Source organism: Montipora foliosa, chromosome 7 (genome assembly GCF_036669935.1).
Source record: "Montipora foliosa isolate CH-2021 chromosome 7, ASM3666993v2, whole genome shotgun sequence".
NCBI classification, from domain to species: Eukaryota; Metazoa; Cnidaria; class Anthozoa; order Scleractinia; family Acroporidae; genus Montipora; species Montipora foliosa.
Window position 1 is genome coordinate 21,953,946 of NC_090875.1, and position 25,000 is coordinate 21,978,945.

At 38.7% G+C, this 25,000-nt stretch overlaps 2 protein-coding genes across 2 annotated transcripts in view; both read right to left on the minus strand.

Moving 5' to 3' along the window:
• The window catches only part of LOC138011342 (uncharacterized), a 25,344-nt gene extending 1,480 nt beyond the window's left edge, over positions 1 to 23,864 (minus strand). Inside the window, exons 1-16 of the mRNA XM_068858309.1 lie at positions 23,614 to 23,864; positions 21,189 to 21,297; positions 18,186 to 18,262; positions 17,241 to 17,336; positions 15,872 to 15,982; positions 14,738 to 14,800; positions 13,026 to 13,168; positions 12,591 to 12,657; positions 11,935 to 12,009; positions 10,228 to 10,888; positions 8,837 to 8,923; positions 7,170 to 8,141; positions 5,840 to 5,946; positions 3,567 to 3,648; positions 2,576 to 2,658; positions 878 to 956 (exon numbers count right to left, since the gene is read on the minus strand). Coding sequence (XP_068714410.1) covers positions 878 to 956; positions 2,576 to 2,658; positions 3,567 to 3,648; positions 5,840 to 5,946; positions 7,170 to 8,141; positions 8,837 to 8,923; positions 10,228 to 10,888; positions 11,935 to 12,009; positions 12,591 to 12,657; positions 13,026 to 13,168; positions 14,738 to 14,800; positions 15,872 to 15,982; positions 17,241 to 17,336; positions 18,186 to 18,262; positions 21,189 to 21,297; positions 23,614 to 23,724 — 2,923 coding nt within the window. The 5' untranslated portion in view covers positions 23,725 to 23,864. The remainder of the gene's footprint in view (positions 1 to 877; positions 957 to 2,575; positions 2,659 to 3,566; positions 3,649 to 5,839; positions 5,947 to 7,169; positions 8,142 to 8,836; positions 8,924 to 10,227; positions 10,889 to 11,934; positions 12,010 to 12,590; positions 12,658 to 13,025; positions 13,169 to 14,737; positions 14,801 to 15,871; positions 15,983 to 17,240; positions 17,337 to 18,185; positions 18,263 to 21,188; positions 21,298 to 23,613) is intronic.
• Positions 23,865 to 24,418: 554 nt separating this feature from the next.
• LOC138011343 (uncharacterized) overlaps positions 24,419 to 25,000 on the minus strand; it is a 9,329-nt gene continuing 8,747 nt past the window's right edge. Inside the window, exon 6 of the mRNA XM_068858310.1 lies at positions 24,419 to 25,000. This exon is cut by the window's right edge and continues 1,034 nt beyond it. The gene's annotated coding sequence lies outside the window, so the exon portion shown is untranslated.

Here is a 25,000-nt window from a genome sequence, read left to right on the forward strand (position 1 = left end):
CTCTTTAGCTTGTACATTTTGTTTTCCCATTTCAGATCACGTGATGTTACTCAAATGTCATCTTATGCACGTGCAAATATATGCATAACTTATGAAAAAACAAAAGGAAAATTCCCTTTGGACCATCACGTGGTCTGAAATGGGAAAACAAAACGTACAAGCTTAAGAGGTCCATTGGATCAATTTGTTTTAATTGTGCGGTCTTTACGTTTGGAGGAAATATTTTCGACATCACGATAAGACGCCGAGTCTGGGAATCGAAATCGGGCCACATTGGTGGGAGGCGAGAGCTCTCATGGAGCTCTATCTCCACCGAAACAGAAGAAAATATTCGCAGACTGATAAAGTAGGATTCGTTTGTTACAACACAGACAATTAACGTATCAAAGTGTCCGTTAACGTCTTCTCCTCATGTAAAGATAAACAACAGGATTTAGAAGTGTTAATTTGGACACAGAATAATACGATTTAGGGTTAAAAATAGAAATCCATCATTCGTGAGTAACACGTTTATTACATTTGACCTGTATTGGAATTGATAGGGGTAGGTGCCCGACAAATTATCAGAGAATTTCACAGTAACTAATATAGCTCAATGAATGCAACAGTCGATTAACACCAAGTTTCAGTAAAGCACTTACAATCCACAGCTCATTTGTACTGAAAAGTAATAGGCCATTTCCGAGTTCATGTCTTCCTCCTCTTCAAAGCGAGTCTAAGTGCGAAGTTTTTGTGACGGTAATTTGTTCTACTTTGCATATGAATGAAAACTAAATTTCCTAAGAAAAACTTCGCAATTAGACTCGCTTTGAAGAAGAGGCGAACATGAACTCGGAAATGGCCTATTGAAAAAAGGAAACCGATCCTATTGTCTTACCGCCACTTCCGCTTCCGGTGCTGTTGCTTCTTGGAATGCTACTTGGTAAATTGTTAGAAAGAAGTTTTGGAAGAGAGACCTGTGAAAGAAAGATGGGATGCAACTATGGAAATTTGAAAGTGTAATGCCCCCGCAAAAAGGATAAACCTAGTTCCAGAGTCTTGAAGCAAGCAACCGCGGACAATCTTCCTGTCGGTGTACGTTGGATCAGTGGCTTGATCTGATCGGCGTAATTACAAGTTGAGAAGCTAAATATTTTGAGCAAGAGCCGATACAACGTAGTTGTGTACACCACTAAAAATCAAACTAGTTGCTTGGCAACGGGTAAAAGGGGAACTGACAAACCAGAGGCCTGGGCAGGAATTAAACATACGACCTCCGTAACACCGCTCGGATGCTCAACTCATTGAGCTACTAGAATTTATGGAGAGCTAGGTCGTTTATGTCTACTTTGTCATGAGCCTCAAATGCAGATTTCAGTTAACACAATGCAGAAGGGAAGTCATTCAATTCAAAAAGAAGTACTAAACCAAGCATTCTCATTGCTGAATGCGCAAACAAAGTCAGAGATAGCCAATCAAATGCGAGCCCTGGATGGCGCAATGTTTGAGTGATTGCGTTATACGCGTGCGCTGCTTCTGCTTAACCATCTCGAATTTTTTCATGTATGTTATTAATAAGTAATCACATGATTTCGAGTGCAATTTGAAATTAATAAGCACTCGCCCAATTTTGTGAGTCTTTGAAAAAATTCACTCGCCTTATTTATTCCAAATTGCACTTAAAATCATGTGATTACCTCAACTAACAGTTAAAAATTACATGCGCTGTAAGAGTCCGGCCTACGACTCTAATTTTTCTGTTTTCCCTTCGCCTGTTGCAAGCAACTAATTGTCTAAGTAGATTTCTACAACAATTACTTGTAATCTGGCGATCTGATTGGCTAATTTGCCGTTGTCAATTAGAGTTTAGACAACGCTGCTCCCATGCTCGGGGTCAATTTGTCACGAAATATAATAGCCAATCAGGAACGCTCATTTTGGAAAATAAATCATATTGCGAGAAAGTTATAGACAACGCTTGCTCTTTCTTTGTGTCATGTTTATGGTGACGCTCTGAAATAAACACTTTCTTTGGCGTTGAATATTGTGATAAAAAACAATTTTTTGTGGACTCACTGGGCGCACAACATTTTGACCACTGTGATGACGAACATCGTTGTCGAACCACTACATTTGGGAGCAAACGACGACGTAATTTCATGACGTCATCCGGACCATGCCCATGCGCATGCGCATGCGTGTCGAAACTTCTTTTTATTGAATTTTCACTGGCGAAGCTGCTGTTGCCGCTTAAGCTTTCTGCTATTTACAATACAATACATACTTAATGGACCGCTCCCCATAGGGGCTTTTCAGGGCCAATGAAACACAACAACGACAACTGTTAAGAATCCCAACTGGCTGGAGGCAAACCAGTTGGCTATTTACAAGTGCAGCTGGAAGTTGAACCAGGGACTACCAGGAACTAATTCTGCGAGTGGTCAGAGCGGGTCTTGAACCCGGGTCCTCCGGATCTCAAGGCAAGCGCCCTAACCACTGGGCCACACTGCCTCTCTTTCTATTCTCGGTTGCAAATACTTTTAATCAGTCCCTCTTACCGAAGAAAACTTGACGTTCAAGGAAATCACTGACTTACTTTTGGAGAGCTTTTCATCATCATCTTGAAGCGGCCCAAAGTTCCCTTTGTAGCCTGTTCAACGCTTTCGTAGTGCTCTTGGCCTGAAAGTCAAGTAAATAAAGTAATAGAAATATAATAAAATTACATTTCTAACGCCCAAATTCAACCAAACCTTGGTCAGAGTTTTTCTCTGCCCTTGTGTGGGCCCATTTCCATAATTAGGGCTAACGCTCACATGGTTTACATGGGTAGAATGAAGCACTTCACATTACCCTCAAAATAATTAATTCTATTTGAAATATAAGTGCTACACGACCAACGTTTGCAAAGACGTAACCCTTCCTTGTACTTTTACAATATGTACGATGATTAAAGGCAAAATTAAGGGTACAGATCTAATATTATCTGAATAGTAATTCAGATAACAATAGGTGTTTACGGTTGCCCTATTGTTCTGACACAAAGAGCTTTTGTCCAATAACAATAGGGCAACCGTAACACGTCACAATTATTCAAGATGGCGGCGCCTACGAAATTTGAAAACAAAAGTAAGCGATCCTGAAATACATTTATTTCCAATACGAACGCTTTCTTTGAAAAAAAATAATAAGGAAAATTGACTTTAAAGGGTATTTCCTGTGATTTCTAGTTGTTTTCGTTGGAGTGGCCGTTCCCTTTAACATAACCTTCCGTACTATTGGAACAGCAGGAAAATTTCCTTCTACTGATCCATACCCACTCAGACTCAGTTTCTGCTTCATTTGATTTTTGTATTTTGGCACAAAAGTCGCAAACGTGATTGGCCTGAGGTGACCAAACGGAAAAAAATTCAATTGTTGTTCAGTCCAAAAGACCGGCGTTATATGATTGGCCTGAGGCGACCAACCGAAAATATTGATCCTTTCGCCTTATGAAATGATCATATAAAACCTTTTTTTTTTCGTCGAATGGAAAGCGCCCTTCACAAGAGTTGCGTTCTAGTAGTAAACTAACACGGTCAGCGGCTTACCTGGAGCAAGATAAGCATCGTTTGTCTTTTTAGGGACCGGAGGGATATCTTCTGAGTCCTCACTTGACGTCGATGTATGGCTCTGCAAAGAAAAACAACAACAACAACAACAAAAACACATGTTAAAACACCACACAAAAAACAAAACAACACATCCCGTAGTCAAATATTCGATTATCGGTTCCCCTTAAATAATAAACGAACGAACTGACAAAGGCACAAACACTGCAAACATTTCTTTACTCCGATATCATAAACAAGTTAATCAAAGTAAATTCAACAGTTTAGGAAGCCCAACCAGTTCCCAGGACTTCCCTTTTTCCCGTCCTCTCAAAAAGAGAGCCTAGGAATGAGGTTTCAAGTCAACCCGAAGCGGAAATTCACAACAGCTTGGTCTGGTTTCAGAGATTTTGGCCGAAAAAAGAAAACATTTGTCGGTAGGCCCGAATGCCGAGATACCGTTTTGAAATAGGGGAAGAATCTCTCAAAATACAAATGATTCGAGCGGTCTTTTACTCATCTCTGTAACCGGGATGAAATGAAGACCAAACCTACACCACCATAATTAGGCTTTATCAAACGAGTTGGTATTCTTGGTTTGCATCCACGTGATGTGACGGCCATGTTGGAGTACAAAACAATAGGAAATGACCAAACAAGTTTTGCATAATAATAGAGTCAAATAGACCTTATTCACGATAGCCGCCATGTTGGATTTGCTATTATCATGCAAATTAGCTACACACTTCTGAGGGGGCAAACAACACAAGTTCGAGGGGTTATAACGAACATCTTGGCCACACAGATCATTTGTTTCATGTTCATTGAATGTTTATTACCTAAGTAGTAAAATAGAATGCTTGCACAAGTTACTGCGATTTTTTTTACTGAAAAATTAGCAGATAACGAAGTAGAAAGTCAAAATGTCGGAGGCAATCAAAAGATATAAAATTATTATAAAAGGTACTTAATTCTAAATTCTAAAATGTACTTTTGGCAATGTTAATTCAATATTTCGACGTCCCGAGTTTCCGCAATTTGCCTTTATTCCAATGTTTGCCCCCCAGCATAACACATGGCTAATTTGCATGACAATTTGAAAACCAACATGGCGGCTTCCCAAAACAATTTTACTGCATCGTTCTGTACACCAACAATGGCTGCCATGACGTCAGACGCAAACCATCAATACTGAGGTCGAATTGCCACCTTGAAAAGAAAATGGCTGACGCTTTGAGCGCTAGCCCTTAGCACGAAAGCTCAGCCATTTTATCTTTTCACGGTGGCAATTCGATCTTTATCAACTCGCTTGAAAAATGTGTTTTACTCTCCCACCGACGTTGAGCCACAAATGTTCTTTTGGAAACTATAACCAGCCTTGTGCCTGGGTTGAGATGAGGAGGTATTTAGCAACGCTTAAGCAGAATTTGAATTCAAAGTTCTCATATTGGGATGGTGTTTAAGTTGAAACTCGACGTGAATAAGAAACTTCAGATGAATGTTAGTTCCACGCATGCGCATTAAGTTTTTATTTCCTCCGAGGACGCATGATCCGAACCGAAGAGGAAGATGAAATATAAAGTATGGCTACTCTACGAAGGGTGCAGTTCGACGAAATGGGGCCGAAAGAATGTATAAGACGACAATGGGAGCCACTGTGATGCGTTCCATGTATGATCCAGGAGAACAGAACCACAGGCAGATGTAACTACAGTAGCTGAAGTCGATTTTGACGAGGGAGGAAAACCCTCGAGTCGCGTTGAGATCGACTAAAACGAAGCACTTACGATGGCAGAGGTGGAAGACGCGCAGAATGACCTCTACGCCAGCCTGACTCGATACAGTACGAGGTAATCCCAGACGATCACCCATTCAGATAACAGGGAGTTCAAGCAAAGTGCTGAAGCACGCACTTCGTACTCACAAAACAACAACGCGAAATCACAAAATCTTAGGTTTTCACGACAACGTGAGCATATAACAATGAACCATTCATTTTCTGTTCTGACTTTAAAACCGTTCGTACCCATCCAGTTGCAGGATAGTTTACCCGTATTGTACAAGGTGAACAAGACGGAATAATCGCGAAATACTTGCGATAGAAATAGGTTATATTTTGGAATGACGTTTTCGTTGCCGTAGTTGGCGTCTTTGCTCAAACTCCCTAATCTTAACTCTTAACTGTAGCTAATACCTGTGACAACATGCAATTCGTTTCCATCAGTCTGACTTTACGAAGTTATATATTTAAGCAATAAGCAAAAATGACTGACCTTCAGGCTGCTAGACGACGTTTGACTCCTTAGATTTGGAACAGAGCCAACAAATTTTGCTGGCATGTTCGGACTGTTGGGAGGCTTCACCACAACAGCATAAACATCTAAAACAAGGGCAAATAAACAAAGATCAAGAGCACTTCTCGAGTACCGCTAAGTCTGCAGTAAAATAGCCGGCAGGTACAAAACACAGGTCATGGATCACAGGTCATTGTTTTACCAATACAGAACGTATCCTAAACATTCATAAAAGCTAACTTAAGGCCTAATTAGGCCTAAACAAAAAAAATTAGGCCTAAGGTTAGCTTTTATGAATGTTTAGGATACTTTATGTATTGGTAAAACAATGACCTGTGACCTGTGTTTTGTACCTGCCGCTTCGAAGCCCTATTCAGCTGACCATTGAGCTTCGATGACAATGGATTTCATTCCTTCTTGAAACGCATCCTTTTTCGCTTTCCGATAACTATACCGTATATACCGTATGTACCACGAGATCACTAGCTGCAAAAGGCCTATTTTCGTCCAAAAAATCTCCAGATCGCAGGCTGACCAATCTTGGGGTAATTTTGCTCGAAGACTCACTAGTTGATTTGTTAACTTAATATTTATATACCTGCATACTCAGACGTATTTTAACGTGTCTCATGCCAACGGATTAAAAGCACCAATCACACGCATTCATCATGATCGTTTCTCAAGGCTGATTCACATTTTCAGACGACTTCGTCGCGTGAAAAAATTTCGTTCAATTTTCCATCCAAACTGGAAGAATGAATTGGAAGTCTGAATCAGGTCTCGTTTGAGCGCAAACTCAAAAGCTTATACTTCGTGTTTCAGTTTGATGAACTGGACAATCTTTCGGTAACTTCGGCAATTTAAGAAAGTCGTCGGGAATTTCCTAAAATTCGAGAATGCATGGATACGAAATTCTCACCTATTTGACGTAGAAAAGGTTGGCAAGTATATAATGACGATTTTGTTCAAACGATTCGTTTACCTCCAGTAGGCCAAAAATCGGGTGTTACAACTGAAACGTTCTATAATGTCGGGCCGAAAAATCGTGTCATTTTTACACCGTCTGGACCTTGATTTGCCACAGAATAACAGGTTGTTTTTTTTTCAGGAAAAACAAGAAAACGGTTTTTAAGACCACGAAGGAATGCGGACTCCCTCTCCAGGTTTTTCCGTGCCCAGTTTGCCCTCCTTTCTGTGCGTCCTGCAAAGCGCGTGATTGACTGGCTTCAAATCGTAACGTTTAACCCGTAGGATTTCTAATAACGCGTTTTCGTCGACGTTACTCTTAACTCCTAACTGAAACTAATACCTTTGCCAACATGCAATTCTTTTCCTTCAGTCTGACTTCCGCGAGACTCTGGAACGCTCTCTCTTTTATCCCGCAAGGGCTTATCTTTGTCAGAGTTTGGTGGGCATATGGTAGGCTTGCTAACTTCAGCATAGGAGAAGTCGTTTAAGCTGTCTTGACAACTTCCACCCGCATGTGCACGTGACGACACCGGTGACTTCTTTCCAGGCTGCTGCAACTTCTGTCCAATAACTTCGTATGAGGTGTCTATAGTGGGGTTCCTGTTGGCCGCTATAGGGTGACCAGGAGAACCAGTTGAAACGCTACTGTTCTGAGCACTTCCTGCCATTACGTGTGTAGGTGACATCTTCCGTGGCTGTTGCTGGGGTTGTCCAACTACTGCATACGAAGATTCCACCTCAGATCTTTGTTTGGTGTCTTTTGACACACCACTCACATTTTGCTTGCAAAGATCAATGTTAGGCGTCGATTCCGCTAACACCGGCATTTGGTTTTCGTCTCCGGGAATCCCCAATAAATAGTATTCTCCAACTGGAGAACATGCTCTGCTTTTCTCGACTTTTTTGGGGGGGCTTTTCCCCAATGGATTCGTTTTCTGTGATCCTAAGTTTTGATTCCACTGTGCGAAAAACGCAGGATTTTCCACTTCATTCGGAAATGTGGGGCTGGTGGCTCCAACAAGGCTATAATCTCCGGTGTCTTTAGTCGGCGACTGAACAACCTTAAAGCCATTCTCGCCACTCTCGCGAGGATCTTCAAACGAGCCTGCAGTCAAAGGAAAGCGCTTAGGCCCAGATGATGACTTTACTCTGGTGGGGACCGTGCGAAAAGCTTTGCTGTCATTCACTACACTGTTCGCATTTTGAGGTTGCGAACTAATGTTTTTCGATAGGAACGTACCATCGAGGACATTTGGAACACTTGCTGCCCTGTTGGAGCTACTCCCAGGTGAATTGGTAGCGTTGGCTATAACTAAGAGGAACAAGAGAGGTTTTTGCATAACTAGAAATAAATAAACTACTTTAGCCAATCACAACTGAAACAAAAATCAAATGGACCAATGGGAAATCGAATATAATATGTGCAAAGCGCGCGAAAAAAGTAACTGGCAAGTGGATTCAGTTTATCTTTTGATTGGCTGCATGAGAATGAGGCATGAGATTTTTCGTCCAATCACAAAGCGCAGGTCATGCAAAAACAATGAATATTCCAAAGTTCTTGGAAACAACAAAGGAGAGTTTTGTCTAATTGGTTGATGGTTTTGCTTGTACCCAGGTTTTTTCATACGCGCGCGCGCGAAATAACATTAGTCTCCTTTGTTCATGGAAACACTTTTACGTACTGGATTTAAGCGAATTACCAATTCAGAATGCGCCCACCCTGCTACACCCCCAGTCAACCTTAACTTTAAAGGACACTATGCATTTTATTATTGGAGAATGAAGGGTTGTCTCAATATAAAGATTAAAGGCCAGAGAAAGGTGAACTACAGACAATAAGCTTAATGGAAAATTACAGAAAATGTTTATTTTTTTAGGCTTAGGCCTTTGAAGAGCGCACTAGGAATTTTTACTTATGTGACTTAATGCTTGGGACCGATTTGACTTTCAATTACTATGGTCATGTAGAGAAAAGAACCAGTGAAATAATTTTAACGTGATCATTACCTGAAACATTTACATATCCACTGGACCCAACCGAGTGCCTTTTGTCCGGTAAGGAAGGAGATCCATCTCCGAGATCAATTAGCAGACCTGGTAAGAAGTCATCAATTAATAGAGGTGACGTGGCGAATTTAGCCCCGAAAAGCAATTAAATAATTATGAGACGTGATCTAATAAAGTGTAACTACGATGAAAAAAAAACCAGTTGTTTTTTTTCACATTTCGAAAGAACTTGCGTTGAATGTTCAACAGAGGAAATTTTCTTCAGTAATTTCAAGAGGAAGACTTTATTTTCACTCTACTTTTTGCAGTTAACGGTCCATAATTATTTGGTGCGTTCCCGACCAATAAGCTTTCAGCGATCTGGATCGAAAACAGAGTGACGTCATTTACTCACTAGCTAAAAAATGCAGTGTGTGAATGCGCTTTAATTAGTATGCAGAACGAGAGTTTTTGGCTTTCAGATTGTTAAATTCATGTTCTGCATACTAAATAAGCCGCATTCACACGGTGTATTTATAAGCTAGTGAGTAAATGACGTCACTTTTTCCTTGGTCAAGCTCTCTGAGAGCTCATCTGTCAGAACCACACCTACATAATAATGGCGGACCGTTAAATGTAAACATTGGCATCAAAATACTGTTAATAGTTTTTCTCTAGAGTAAGCGGGCACCTCTATAATTTATATGGTCGGGCTTTGGATCTTGAGACCTCCTTTGAGCAAAGACTGGTACTGTACTCAGCGTAGACGGGTGCATATACCGGGGTCCCCGCTTCTAATAGAACCCCTGAAAAATGATCGGCCAACCAAAACTTTGTTCACACGATGTCTATTGAATTCGAACTGGCTTTAGCGTCGACTGATTGAAGTAATTAACTGAATGAAGCGAACTAAACTTGAACTTCAAGCAACTTATCATACAAAATGTATGTTCAGTAAATGATACCCAAAACTCTACAATAAATAAAGCCAAATAAAGCCCGGAATAAAAAGCATCCCAAGTGATAACTACTTTATGGCTCAAATATCAGGGCGTGGTGAGAGCACTCGCCTCCCACCAATGTGGCCCGGGTTCGATTCCCGGACTCGGCGTCATATGTGGGTTGAGTTTGTTGGTTCTCTACTCTGCACCGAGAGGTTTTCTTCGGGTACTCCGGTTTCCCCTCTCCTCAAAAACCAACATTTGACTTGATTTGCTCTCATCGTTAATTCAAGTTTACAGTGTCCCCAATTAGTGCTCCAGCGCTAGAACGACTAGACACTGAAATAAAGTTCCTTTCCTTTCCTTTTAACCCGTTTCAAAACAAAGCAAGTTTAAATTTTACAAAGTTTACAAATTCTAAGCGCATGAGTTGAGCATAAAGTTAGCTTACATGAAGTACCCTTCACCTACCTTCAGCCACATGTCTGGCGTCCTCCTTTTTAACACTCGAACCAGACAGTGGTGGAACTTCATAGTCTCCTACTGAATCTTTTTTCCTTTGTATAGCTGTGTCACTCCCTGACTTTCGCCTCGCTGGAACCGCAAGTATCTCATAGTCAGAAACGGTGGGAGAGTTCGGCTCATTTCTGACTCCGCCTTTCGTTGCATTAGCACTTAAAACTCTTTTATCTAAATCTCCTTTCTTAAACGACGGTTTTGCTGATACCGTGGGTTTTGTTCCTTGCCCAACAGTTGCAAATTTATTATTTGCTCCAGTTCTGCTTGGAAATTGAAGATTTACATAATCATTTATATCGTTTGTTCTTTCAACACCTGAATTGTTGTCTCCACTCCCTTTATTTGTCGTTCGTTGTTTAGATTCGCTTTTATCTGTCTTTGATTCTGTTGCTGTTGCTGGTGCCTTTGGAACTGATCCATTTTGTTTATCACTCTCCTTCCACCGAACCACACCCTTGAAAAACTCAGGATTCTCATAACTTGAGTTTCCCTGAGGAGATCTTAGAGGCGTTGAGACAGGAACATTCACGTAAGTATGGGATTTTATCTCGTCCTTGTTTAACTCCTCCTCCACAAGATGAACCACAGCCTTGTAAACTAAGGCATATTGTTCCTGTTAGATTAGAACGGAAAAAGGTTAATAGAGGAGAGATAGCGAGTACCTGGGTTGGAAGAAGATTAAAATAGATGCAGTGGCTATTCGTACAGGACCCGTACACCGACCTGTACTTTAAATGATTATTACATGTTCTAACCCTAACCTCAAACGTTTTAAAATGGGTAAGTAAAGTCTGCTTACGAGCCAAGTGGCCCATTAGGCTGGAGCTTATCCCGGTTTCTGTAACATGAAGCGACTAGGAGTACTTCTACTCGCCACTGGATGGGACGCTAGTCCATCGCAGGGATACCCCCAGCGTTAGATTTGCTGGTACACATTTATACACCTCGGAGGAGAGAGGCACCAGGAGAGTAAAGTGTCTTGCCCAAGAACACGACACAATATCCCCGGCCAGGGCCTGAACCCAGACCACTTGCTCCAGAGTTGAGCACACTAACCGCGAGGCCATCGAACCTTCCCTTTAAAATAGGTGCTTAGACTTAAATACTGTTTTTCAGCGCTATTTGAAATGGGTGCTTAGAAATGCGAGGAACACAGCACATTGAGCATTTGCGTAAGGGGTCGTGGCACAATATTATTAATTAAAAATAAACTCAACATACACTAAATCTTTAACAATCACAATAATATACCGTGTAGCACTTTTATTTTGCGGGGTTTAATTTTTGCAGATTTTGCGGATGGTTCTTAATCTGCAAAAATAAGTTCCAGCAGAAACAGTCAGCCATTTATGAGTATAGCCAAGATGTTTATAGCCTGCAAAAGCAGGCTCTTCCAATGAAATGGCGTGCGGTCAATATATGGGGGTTTGCGTACTAGTCTCAAGAGGAAGACTAGAAACCAAGCCCCTATATTTCGGCCGCATGCCATTTCATCTGAAAGCGCTTGCTTGCTTTAGTTGTATTCAGAACAACTTCAGCAAGTAGTAAGAGAGGGACTTAAACTCAGAAACTCCGCATTTAAAGTCAGGTGCACAAACAAGTCGACCATGCAGCCTCCTGATGGAAAGTGGCATTGAAACTGAAAAAGACAGGGGTTACCTTTGTCTGAACCATTGCCATTCTTTGCCTTCGAAGGTTTGATACAACATCAAACACACTGAAATTGTCTGTTTTCTGAAAAGTATAATAAAATTATTGAGTCCATGATTATAAAGTTAGTAGAGGTTAATAGAACCACAATGATGGGAGACTACAATTGACTCCTGATAACATGAACCTTCAAGGAAAATTTAAAAGGTTCAAGCTTTCAGGAGTAAGGAGTTACAATGTATTAGCAGCAACCCTTTATGAAGATACAGGCACTGAAGTTAACATTTAATGAACCCTAAACCAACAAAACCTGAACTGGACTGACACGTTTTGTGTAATGCAAAAAAGGACAAAGATTACAGCGCCCCTTCAATTAAATTAAATGTTTTGGACTACAGTACACTGTTTGGTTTGGTTTGTCACATACTTATAGACATGGTTCGAGTTATCAAGGGCAAAAATGACCTGAGGTTAGTGGGAGGTTCGACTTATCGAGGATTCAAGTTACCAAAGGCAAAATTGTGGTAATTTATGTACGACGGAAATCCAGGGGAAGCTGAGTTTAGTTTGAGTTAGCGTGAGGTTTGAGTAATTGAGTGTCCATGTGTATGTGTAAAAGATTCTGGTAAAATAATACGGTTAGTAATATTTATTTGTCAACTCACTTGCATCTTAAGAAGAGACCAGGCATAATCCACCGCACAAATTGTTCCTGTTCTACCACAACCAGCGCTGCAAGAGAAAATGAGTGAATAGAAAATGAACTCTACTTTTTCTCATCCACTGAGGCAGTAATCCTTTCCAGTTTACTGTTAGCACTAAAGTTTAGGGTGTGATGTGCTTGCAGGCAGTTGTATAGATGAGCCTTCATTGCGTTTGAGTGAATTCTGCAACACGCCAGAGGTTATTATCAGTACCGCAACTTAACGAATAGTGTCTCTGAAAATGAGAGTGGAATTAGAGCGATAATAAACTGTAGCCATACAATGTAGGTAAAACTGTTAAAGATTTAAGGTTACCTTTGGAATGTCAGTGACATAACAACGACCTGTGAAAATGATTATTAGCTTTCTGACCATTTAAAAATACAATGCACTAACCTGCAGTGGATTAAAATTGGTTGTTTTTTGTTGCCTTGCAAACTAGAAAGAGTCTTGTTCATTTCTAAGAGAGGTGCTGCAGATTTTGGAACATCGTGATCAGGCCATGCAGTGTACTGCAACTGTGTTACCAGCATTTCATCCTGAAATAGGAAGCCTGTCTGTAAGTGTTGCATAACCGAAAAAAAACACTGATACAAATGAAATCCATGAGGGGACTTGAGATTCAGGTGTAACCAGCCTTGACGAGTAGAAACATGGCCTTTCAGAAAGAACCAAACGTTGTTTTTTGATCAATGATTTACAACCTTTTTTTAACTTTGTGAAACAAAGTAGTTGAGCAATGACGATGAATACAGATATAGCGTTGCCTGTTCCCAAAGTCCCTCATGTTTCTCTCCATTTTTTTCTGAGGCAACCTTACATTTCATAATACTTAATAAATATATAAATGTTTACAACAATGTATGTACAATACAGTTTTTGTGGTACCTACATTGTAGTGCACTTATATACTATGTCACCGGGTTTGTAAGAGTGAGTGATTGAAAGAGTGAGTGATTGTAAGACCGTGGTGGCAAATAGAACCGTAGCGTGTGCATAACTCACGAACATATTTACAGGTCAGCTGGAAGTGAGCTGGAGTTCCAACAAAATGAGCTCCAAAATCGCCATGAATTTGTGACGCTGATAAATTATAATTTAGCAGCTGCTGGTGATAAATAACCTTGTCTAGGAGGTGAATTTTTGAACTTGCAGAAACAATGGTCAACAACCTCGAGAGTTGGGTTATTGTGATCTTTGTGTTGAATTCGCACATTTCTTGTCAATCTTTAAAACACTTGAAAGAAAACCCAGTGTCTTGCCATCATTTTGACACAGATGTATCCTTTGTTTCGCAAGTAAACATGTCAGGTTACTTGAACTCTGTTGAATTCGATGTCACTTTCAATTTTGAGATTTACTTGTGCAACCAAAAGTACAATAATATTATTATAGAAAAATTTGAACATAGCAAAAATCTCCCAAAAATGTTTTTCGCTGATGGTAACTTTTTATATTCTTGGTTCAAAATTTAAGTTGTTTTCATGCTGCAAATTTTCTTGCTTTATAATGGCAAAATATTTTATTCTCGATAGCCACTTCCTGAAAACTTCTTCATATCTTCCTAAAAACCGTGTATCAACATTTATTTACTTTTGCATCAATACACGTATTTCTTTTGCATAAAGCAGGCTAACAAAATCTGTACCTTGCTTAGTTCGCATTTTTGAGCTTTAAAATAGAATTTTTCGGTCCCTTGTTTCTGATGGCGAGTCCTATATTTTGGGGTCATCCGTCCAAATACTAACTCCCCCCGACAGGGTTTCTCTTAAGGAACTTGAAAATGATCAACATATCAGCCTCGAGGCCTATGTTTCTCCATTCTCTTTTATTTTCTACAATCTTTTTGGGATTTAGTATTTTACTAGTAACCACGCCTTCTCAAGGGGCTATTTACCTAAGACATAGATCTACCATGGCACTATAATGATATACGATACCAAAACATTATCATGCTATATAACAACATGTACTATTAGAGTTACATATTACGCAAAGGTACAATGTAACTTGAATCTCCTGGAAGACACAACACAGCTCAGTTGACACGATACAGCACTGTGTTACTGCACAACCACACAAGCGCATTGCGTGCCTATTTTTCTTACTTGGGGAGATTTCACCTTCATTCTTCTCATCACAAAGCCTTCATCCAAGTCTTCTTCTGACAACTAAAGAAAAGTGCAATTGAAGTAAAACAATTCACATTAAAACAGGGGTGTCATCAAGGGCCACTCAGGGTCAACCCAAACAGCTGCCTGCTTATCAAATTACACTCACTCAAATACAGGCATGTAATTTTAACATACTTCTGTCTCGAATTGCTGCATGAAAAAAGCCAAGAGTGGGTGTTTCCAAGAGAGAGTGTAGACATTTCTGTAAAGGTAGACAAGTGCCCAGTTGAAGACCCTATGAGGATGGCACTGGTCAAATCTTCCGACTAACCTAATTGCTGACTCTATCATTAAAGAATGTGGATCTTACACATCTGTGGAGTGGCAAATTGCGCATCAGAATACCCATAGGGCTCTCACCAACTGCTCTGACTAAACAAAGTACTGCCAACTCTCTTACCAAAGAGTACAAGTACATAACCTTTTTTTGTAAACATCTCTGCAAAGTTACAAAATTATTGTTTTTAATGCAAGACAGATCTAAGATGGTGCAAAGAAACAAACCCTGGAACAATGTACATTGTAGTGAATGAAAGAAATTGTACATGTACATAATTTATTTGACGTGCAAGTTATAGACAAAATTTGGAAGGGATCCTGGAACTTATCAGGACAATTGAAGCAGTTGTCTCTTACAGACACCTGAAAAATTCATGCAGCTTCAATGGAATTCAAACACATGATCTCTGTGATGCTGCGATAATGCTCTTGACTACCAACTGAGCTACATTTTGTATGAAGCCACAAGGTTGGGAGCAGGTCAATTTCTTTCATTCCCATTTCAGAGTCCTTTCTTGGGAACAAAATTAATACGGTAATTTCAGTAATGACGATTTTATATACATGTATTTTTAGGATTTAGCACTTAGTTTTAAGGGTATTTTTAACAACTGTAAATTATTGTAAACCTATTACTTTATTATGTGTAACTGTACAGTGCACAACCCCATAAGCATTAGCTTTAACCATTACTGTGCTGATTCAGAAATAAAGTGGATGTATGTATTTATGTAACTATGTAACAGCCACTCAACCATGACTTAAATTAATAACAGATTTTATCATTACCAGTGATATATCCATTCCAGCAAATTTGAGCTTTTCATCCTGGCTCTCTGGCCAATATCTTTTGCATTTGAGCTTTCCCATTTCAACTTCCTTACACACCATAATCACAACCTAGAAATAATTTTAAAGAAAGAACAGATGAAAGACTCAGTTATAGAAAGAGTGGTTAATGTTGTCTAACTTGTGGGCAATAGTCGAATTATTGTAATAATATTTATTGAAAAGAAATCCATAGTAACAATCCATGGGAACAATAACTATTCTTATCATATATCTCTCAGACTTATCCATGGGAACAATAACTACTCTTTATCATATATCTCTCAGTCTTATCTAGTGGGCTGTATTCTACAGTATGGCCCGCTAAATTTGAAATAAATTTTTGATTCAACATTTTCTAGCAAGTTTTTTAATGTTATTTGAAACAAACTGGCATGTATGAAACTTTGTGAATCTTGGGAGCAACTACAGTATTTCAAAGAAGCCAAATAAGATTTACATGTATTTGTCTTTCTGATTTTTACACACACCAATGATTTGTGGCAGTTGAATGTTCCACTTGACTTCAACTAGTTCCTTTTCTGTGCACCTTATTACCATGGAGATATAATAAATACCTTACTAACCCAAGGCTGCTGCCTAAGAAAAATTTTCCGGAGCCCTTTCGGCCTTCCAACATTAAAAGTTAGTAGCTTGAGTCACTTTTTCAAGAGCCCAGAATTAATTAATTAAAAGTGAGGATGAATCACCTTGTGATAAGGAAGGTGCCTGTTTGCGCTACTCGTTCAGAAATTTGGTCGCGTGTGCTCGCAAGAAAGGCGCCCCAGGCGCAGCAGCCTTGTATTAAACCTGAGTCAATTTCTCGGTCCATACGGTACAATGTAAGTTACAGGTCCTCGCTTTTTTTTTCTGTTGACTCATCATTGGACAACATGCTTCGCGCTAATGGGCCATAAATCAACGGAAAAAAACTTGATCCGTAACTTATGATACGGACCTCACACTCGGTTAGTAAGACATGTCCAGAGAACGCTTCAGATATTAAAGCTAAGAATGGCAAAGTACGATTATTTACTAGAGACATCTTTAAATGTTAAAATCCAAAAGCACAGAACAGAGTCAAAATGTGAGTAACGTCAAATATTATAATATTTTTTTATTATTGTTATTATTATTATTATTATTATTATTATTATTACTATTATTTATGCCATTATTATTAAATATAAACATTAATTAATAATTATTTTTCATGATTATTAACATTATTATTACTAGTTAATAGTTATTACTATGATGTATCACTTATTTGGCCAATGACAGTGCAAGAATGTATCTAAGACATGCACTAAAACTTAGTTGTGTCCACCTGACATCTGTGGGAAGCTATCAATCTCCAAAAGTCATCTATTGTTCGTGGTAAAGGACCTTGTAAGGCAAGGTATGATATACTCCCATCTGGTCCCTAAACAATGATAAAAGAAATTAATTCCGATAATGCTAATAAAGCTGTTAATGATGATGACGATGAGGCAAATTATGATGATGATGATGCTGATGACTGCTGTGATGTTACAATAACATAAAAATAGATTACTTCATAGAAAGTGCGCCGTACGGGGTTTTATGCACGAGTTGTTTGTGTCAAAAACCCGAACGAGCGAGGAACGAGCGAGTGAGGGTTTTTGACACAAACAACGAGTGAATAAACCCCGTACAAAGCACTTTCTATGTCGTAAACTGTTTATTACACATAACATGAGAATTTTCATTAAAATAGTTTTCTGAACGCGAATTATAAACAAAAACTCACTAACAATAGAACCAAATGCAAATTTAATTTAATTCAATAACAAAGTACGATTTGCACGATTTGCACGAGATGCACGAGTGATTGGCATGGAAACGCCTTTACGCTATCGTTGATTGGTTATACTTTCACATGTGAAATAGCTGTACGCAATTCTGATTGGCTGTATAGGCTTTTTTCACATGTGAAAATAAAGCGTATAGATTTGTACAAATGAGCTTTATGGAATGAAATTCTCGTGTTATGTGTAATAATTCACGATAATTCATGCTGTATGGTCGAACATTCTAACTGATTAAGTTTTCTTGCTGAGGTGTTCAATTTTTCTTGGTGCATGCCACCATCTTTGTTGCCCTGTTTTGTTTTTTTTTTTATTACAAAAGTTCTACAGATGAGCAGTGTAAACAGATCTTTAAATATCTAAGATCAGATAATGAGCTTCGTAAACAACAAGGACAAAGTGCACATAAAGAACTGCATGATTCCAGTCAGGTTTCTTCATACCTTCACATAATTTCCATTGATGTAATCTGACCCTACTACACCTGGTATTCTTGGCAAAGTGATCCGATTGTAGTCAACTAACAAATAATGTAATAACTGTATTAGTCTTTTTGAGAAGGTGACGTTACCAATAATTTAAAAAACATTATTGTTTTTTCTCATTTGCCTTTACGTTCAAAACAGATATAAACAAATGTAATACAAAGAGTAAAAAACTAATGATTAAATGATATGACTGTCCATGTTACAATGGGTAGCCTTCTGATGCTACTAGTCTGATTTGAAGAAATTTGAATGTAGCTTAAAGAAAGTTACAATTCAAAGACCTAACGTTTTGACACTCCCGTATAGTGTCTTCATCACGGTTGACAAAAATAATGTTATCAAAGCGGACACCATAGGGAAAATGGAAAAAGCGTCCATTAGTAGAGCTGACCGCTTACGAGAATTATTCCCATCACGTGACACTACAAATACATGTTGCACTCTTGTTCATGTCAAACGAACGGACAGTTTGCTTTCCCTAGGACAAGTGGCTATTTGACAAAACTGACCCCACTGTTCTGTTACCCAGTCAAAGGTCATAGTTTTGTTTGAATTGCAAATTGAAAGACAAATTTCATTGCCAAGAGTCAATTATTATGCTTGGGGTATCCGCTTAAGAGAGAGTGTAAACAAAAGAAAAATCTGTTTATGAGAGTGTCCACTTACGGGAATGTGTGAAGACAGAGTTTGACTGAAAGGTAAAATGGGGAACTGACAAAAGTGTCTGTAAGTAGAGCTGTCCGTTTTAATAAGAGAGTGTCTGTTAGTGAAGAGTTGACTGTATTATTTAAGTGTTATCAGTCGGCTAGGATTTTCAGAAAATTTTTCTGAAAATCCATGTAACCGCTATCAAATTTTCAGCCCGGGCTGAAAAAGGAATGTGAAAATGTGCATTGATTGTGTTTTCGCATCTCAGTAAATTTTTTCATGGAAATTTGCGCTTGGTGTCCAGGCTGAAGTTCATCATGTAATCGCAACAAAACTTCAGCCCAGCGGGCGGAGCAAAATTTCAGCCTGGGCTGAAACTCACCATGTAATCAGGCCCTAAGTGTCAATAATGTTCTAAAATAAAATTCCTTTTATGCACCACCAATTTGCTACAAGTGTAAAAAAGGAAATGATGCACTTATTAACTGTAATTACAAGTATTATACATGTATGGCTAGTGTTTCTGGCCTATATAACGTGCGCTGTGATCGGCTAAGAGCTCGGGCATTAATTATTCTCCCGTAATGCCCACGGGCTGATTATGGATTATGCAAATTAGGTTTTTCTTCTTTAGAACTGTTCTTTTAGCCATATACATGTAATAAACAACTTAATAACCTTGACCATTCGGTCGTTACAGCAAAATTTCAAACCTCGGCATAGCTGTATTGACCTGGCTATCGCTCGGTCAATACGGCAAGACTCAGTTATTAAGTAGTTATTAGTGTCCTTTTCTTTAAAGAAGGCGCAACTTTCATTGTTCCTAGCCTTATTGATGAGTTGCACAATCATGATGTACATTTGGGAAACCAGTATCTTGAACGAACACTTCAGGCCATATCTCCGCTGGTAAAAAGTGCTAGCCACTCACATTTCACAGATATGCTTCTTACATATTAAGTAACATTTATTGTGTAGATTAGCGAAATCGGTCGCTTAAGTTTAGAATAAACGGATTCGGTTGTCCACTTTAGGGACAAAAAATGGCGTGTCACGCGTAACACGCAAACTAGTAAGACAAACACAACCTTGGTTCTTCAGACGGCTTGTACTTTATTCCTCACAACGAAATCGACAACATATTTCACATAAACAATGTTGCAACCAGTAAATAAAAAAACTGTGGTTAATTTCTCACCAATGACGGAGAAAAGAGGCCGAAAAGCACAACAGTCTTGAGCGTCATGCTCCTAAAATCTTCAGTGCTGTTTTGCAATTTGCGTCTGTAACCCACGGATGTTTTGTGGTTAGGCAGAATAAAATATGGTTCAAGAATGCTCATTTGTGGTAGTTGCTTTGGAGAAAGTTTTACCGAAAATTTCTCAGCACACGAGAAGCCAGAGCATTTTTAATCAGTCTGAAACACTTTGTCCGCCATTACAATTTGCCTTAGAGCCAAAGCACAGCTTCGCAAAATGTCCTCTGTATCTTGCTTGTCCGAGCTCACATTACAAAACCCAAAGAAAAACTGAATGCTCATCTCATGTACAAATTACATGCCAAAGCTCAGAAAGAAACAATTCAAATTGTGAAAGAACGAGACCTCTTTGTGAGTCTGAAACACTTCTTGACGTTCAGAGGTTGACAAAGCGAATTTAGAGCGTGAAAGAACCAAAAGTTTCCCCTTGCAGATCCGCCATTATGTTTCGAAACGTTCCCTCAGAGCAAGCTTTGCTACCAGGCCTTGACTTGTTTTTATCCAGTTAAACCAGTTTTTCTGGACTTCAGCCCATTTTGCCCTGTTTTTTGCAATCCATGTGGAACATTTCGCCGAATTTCTCAATTGCGAATCAAGCGAAGCATATAATCAACTCTGAAATTAACATTTCTGTAATGTCAAAGTTAAAAATGAGAATATTTCGGGTTATTTAACAAAATTTTTTAGGGTAACCTAGGCAAAATGAGGAAATTACCATGCCTGCAAGGGGTCATGGGTAAATTTAAAATTGCTTATTTTTGATCCATCAGTACAAAAAATTTCATTTTACATTAAGATATCAGCTTAAGAGGCTATTTGATTTTGTCAGGCTCCTTTTCATCCAATTTTATGGCAGCATGAAAAATTTTGTAAAAATTCACTAAGTTACACAAATGTACATCATGATTGTGCTACTCATCATTAGAGAACCATTGTTTAATCAAGTGTTTCTCTAATCAGGCTGTTGTTGATCAGTTTTTGAAGACTGTATTTGACGCTGAGAGATTTGAGTGCATGCCTCAAGATCGTGGCAATTTAGGCAAACATCTTACATGGCAGAATATCTTTATAACGGTTTTTCGGCCTGTTGCACTCCAATTCGCCATGATGACAACTGTATCCTGGTTCCTTCCTGAGTTGAGAAGACAAAGCCTTTAATTGCTACAAAATAAAAACAATAAGCCTGATTGGTGAGCACTAGACATTTTGGCAATGATTTGCAAGATCACTAATTCAGCACTTATTTTTGCACCCAAATTAGGATAAAAATCACTGATTATCACTGTTGAAAGCATTTGCTTGGTATCAATGATCCATCTACCTGCGTGTCTCACGTCTCTGATGCATAAAAAAAACACATACATGACTTCCTTGTGCATCCATCTGGATGCAAACATGTATTTCACTCCCAGGGCTATCATGTTTGTTACCTACTTTTTACCACAATTCAACAAAAAAGATTGACACTCTTCAATTACCACAGGTGGAAAAGCGTGGAATGCCTTCAGGACATGTCACACTAAATTGAACAGCGGTTACCTTCAAAAAACAAGACATCTGCGACTTGTTTTTATGTTCATAAATGTACATGTAGCACATGGTCCTGGATCATTCGCTTTTAAAAAGAATAAGTGCAAGATGCCCCCGAAAAAGAAAATGAAATTCCTTGAGGGACAACAAAAGCTTAAGTTGTTTACTAACTGCCGAAGCCAGAGGCGATACAGGAGATCAGCCGAACTACTGTAACATGCATGCATAACATGGCACCCAAGATTCACCAAACGCCAAAGTTGTACACGATTCATCAAAAGCGATGAGTACAGTACAGTACAGATAAGCCCACTGAAAATGAAAGTGCTTCCAAGTCATCAAGCCATACAAAGCCAAGAAAATGTTTCAATCTATGGCTTCAAGTCTTTTCATGGCTGGTGTATGATTAAAAGGAAAACTATATATACTGCAAAGTAGGCACAAAGCACAAAAAGAATAATGGCATGACCAAAGAGGCATGCTGCACTAAAAAAGCACCAAATGGCTTGCGCCTCTTAATTTAATATCTGCACACTGGACTCTAACTTCAATATGGGACTCATTGAATGGGTTTGGGACTCACCTGTTGATGGATTGGTGAGACCCAGGGACTCACTCATCTAAATTTGTAGATGGATCACTGGGTACATTCCAAAATGTATACACCTTAAACAGGCTTTTTTGATATATTAAAATTCAGCTTGAAAGAGAGTATAGAACAAAGACAAGGGAATCATTGGATGATATGCAAATATTTTTCACATAAAATTTCTGATTCCAATATGTTTCTATTGTTTTTGTCCTCACAGCCTCACTATCTAGCTAGATATTTGATATTTTGAAAATGGCCTATTGAATGGTTTGACATATAAATATATTTGCATGGATATTTTTGGTCACCCAAATGTCCTAATTATACAGTGCATTATGTGTTAAGCAATTCAATATTCGAGGCTCAGTAAATATCGACCACCATGTAGAATATTCTATTCCAGCTTATATTCTGCTCCCTGCATCAACAAATTGAGAAATATGAAATCAAGAATCGCAAAATTTTCCAGTTCTGAATAATTTGATCCTAAATGAACATCCCCAAAGCACTGGAATTATAGCCTCGCTGCAGTTTGTGCATTAGTGGAATTATTCTTTGTGACTACAATGATGGCGAATTATGATTTCCAGATGCATTCCATGCATCCTGTTTTACTTCTTCCTTCGCTGACCTCGAAACAAAAGTCATGTTAATTAGCAACAGAATAATTTAGTGCAAAGTTTGTTTAAGGCACAGAGTTTAACAGACCAATTTTTGTTTCAAAAATAGAAACGTATTGTAATCTATGGTATACATAATAAAAAAATAAGTTTCATGAGACGTATCACGTCTTTTATCAAAGTTTTGATATTATCGCTCATGTCGTCCAATATATAAGCTTATAAAATATAACCACAGCATCCACTATCGTCAAACAGGATTATTGATTTATTATATTTTCTTTAAATGTTATAATTTTTAAAAAATTCATACTGTAAAAGTAAGTAATCTCAATTTTCTCTGGATAATCAATTCAACTAAGTTGAATGTTTGTTGTACATGTAGATTTTCGAACTATCAAACGAAGTATCAAATATCAACCCGGATACACAAAGCACCAAGGACATTGACGATGCAGCCATATTCTATAATCACAATGCGAAACTGAAACCACAATTTCTCAAGCTTCATCATGGAAGCTGAAGTTCATTGCTTTGGTACAGACCATAGCATACAGGAACAACAAGTTCGAATAAATTAAAGAATTCATAAAAAAGTGAAGTTTATCGATCAACCTGTGTTTACGTATAAACAGTACACTTAATTTCAGACACCAATTAGGGTAATCTTTGAGTAAACGAAATTTCTTATCATTTTAAGGTAATCTATAGCGGGCATTTCTTTTAGTGACATACCATAAATTCTTTAGCGAAGCCGTTTTCTCCTTTAGCGTTGTTCGAAGGATGAAGGCTTTCGGCGTGAGCTAGAAACTTCTCCAAACCTGCGGGGATCCGCAGAGAATCCATACTTGATGTCACTTCAGGAATGGTTTCTCGAAAATCTGCATCCTAAATCCTCATAGTCCGTAGGCTACCGGCAGAAATACCGTCTACCACACTAACAAGATACATGTTATGCTTGTTTTCACGAAGAAACCCTCCTTCCTTTCGGTTGTAGATTACCCACAATGCGGCAGGCTTACCGGAAGTCATGACTCAGACTTCTCATGCCTCATCTCGAAAGGAAGTTGAGAGTTACTGCTTTATGGACAGCTGGACAGCTGGCTATGACATGCGACCGGAAATAACAGGGATGGGTGTCAAGTGTGGAATGAGGCTAAAAATAGCTAAGAGATGCTGAAATAGGCCACGTTGGAAAATACCACAATACTCTTTCTTGGCAATTGTCCCCCCAAATTTTGCATGAGCATTGTTTCCAGTTTCTTTTGGGACTTACAGTGGTCCCAAGAGAAAACAAAAACCATGCTTTTTAAAAATTTGGGCGGACAAACAAAGAGTATTATGGTATTTTCCAAAGTGGGCTATTGTCTGCGAGATTTTTATCAGGAACCCATGACTAGGAGCGTCAAACTTCATTGTATTTGCGGAATGGCATATTTTCAGTGCGGTTTTTGGATTGATTTTCCCAAAAAAGGAGACCTTTCGATTTATGATTTGCATGACAAACAAAGTTCATATTGAATAAAACAAGACTAAACCATTAGCAAATTTCAGTGTTTATTAAAAATTCAAAAACTGGAGAATCAACATATCAAGTAAAGCTGCATTTGATACTTGGCAACAGTTCTATCATAAATATCCAGTTTTTAAAGGCTTGCATACTCTAAGCTATTTAGCAGGTTCATACATCATAATATACACTCCTTGGGTGTTTGATTAAAGGTATGATTTATCAGACAAAATTAAAACTAAATTTAAAACCAACAGCTGATGACTAAGACAGAGAAGGGTTCAAACTTAAAGGTGCTGGCTTGATTAATTTTCAAGTTAAATCAGTTAGTACAAATACCGAATATATCTAATTAGATGTTTTGGTGCATAGCATACCTGAGTATGTTTACGAGTTGTGCTGTATTTTGAGGAGCTCCACAATACTACACCCCAAAACATCTACTTGTAAGACGCTACGTATTATCCGACTATTTCACACTAAATCTTTAGTAAGTGGATGTAAACAACCAAGAACGTGCGACAGATTTGTGCCTGACACGCAAGGGGCAAATGGAGCTGGACAATCTGCAAGTCATGCAAGCCAAGCAAATTTTGCTTGTAAGTCTAAGCA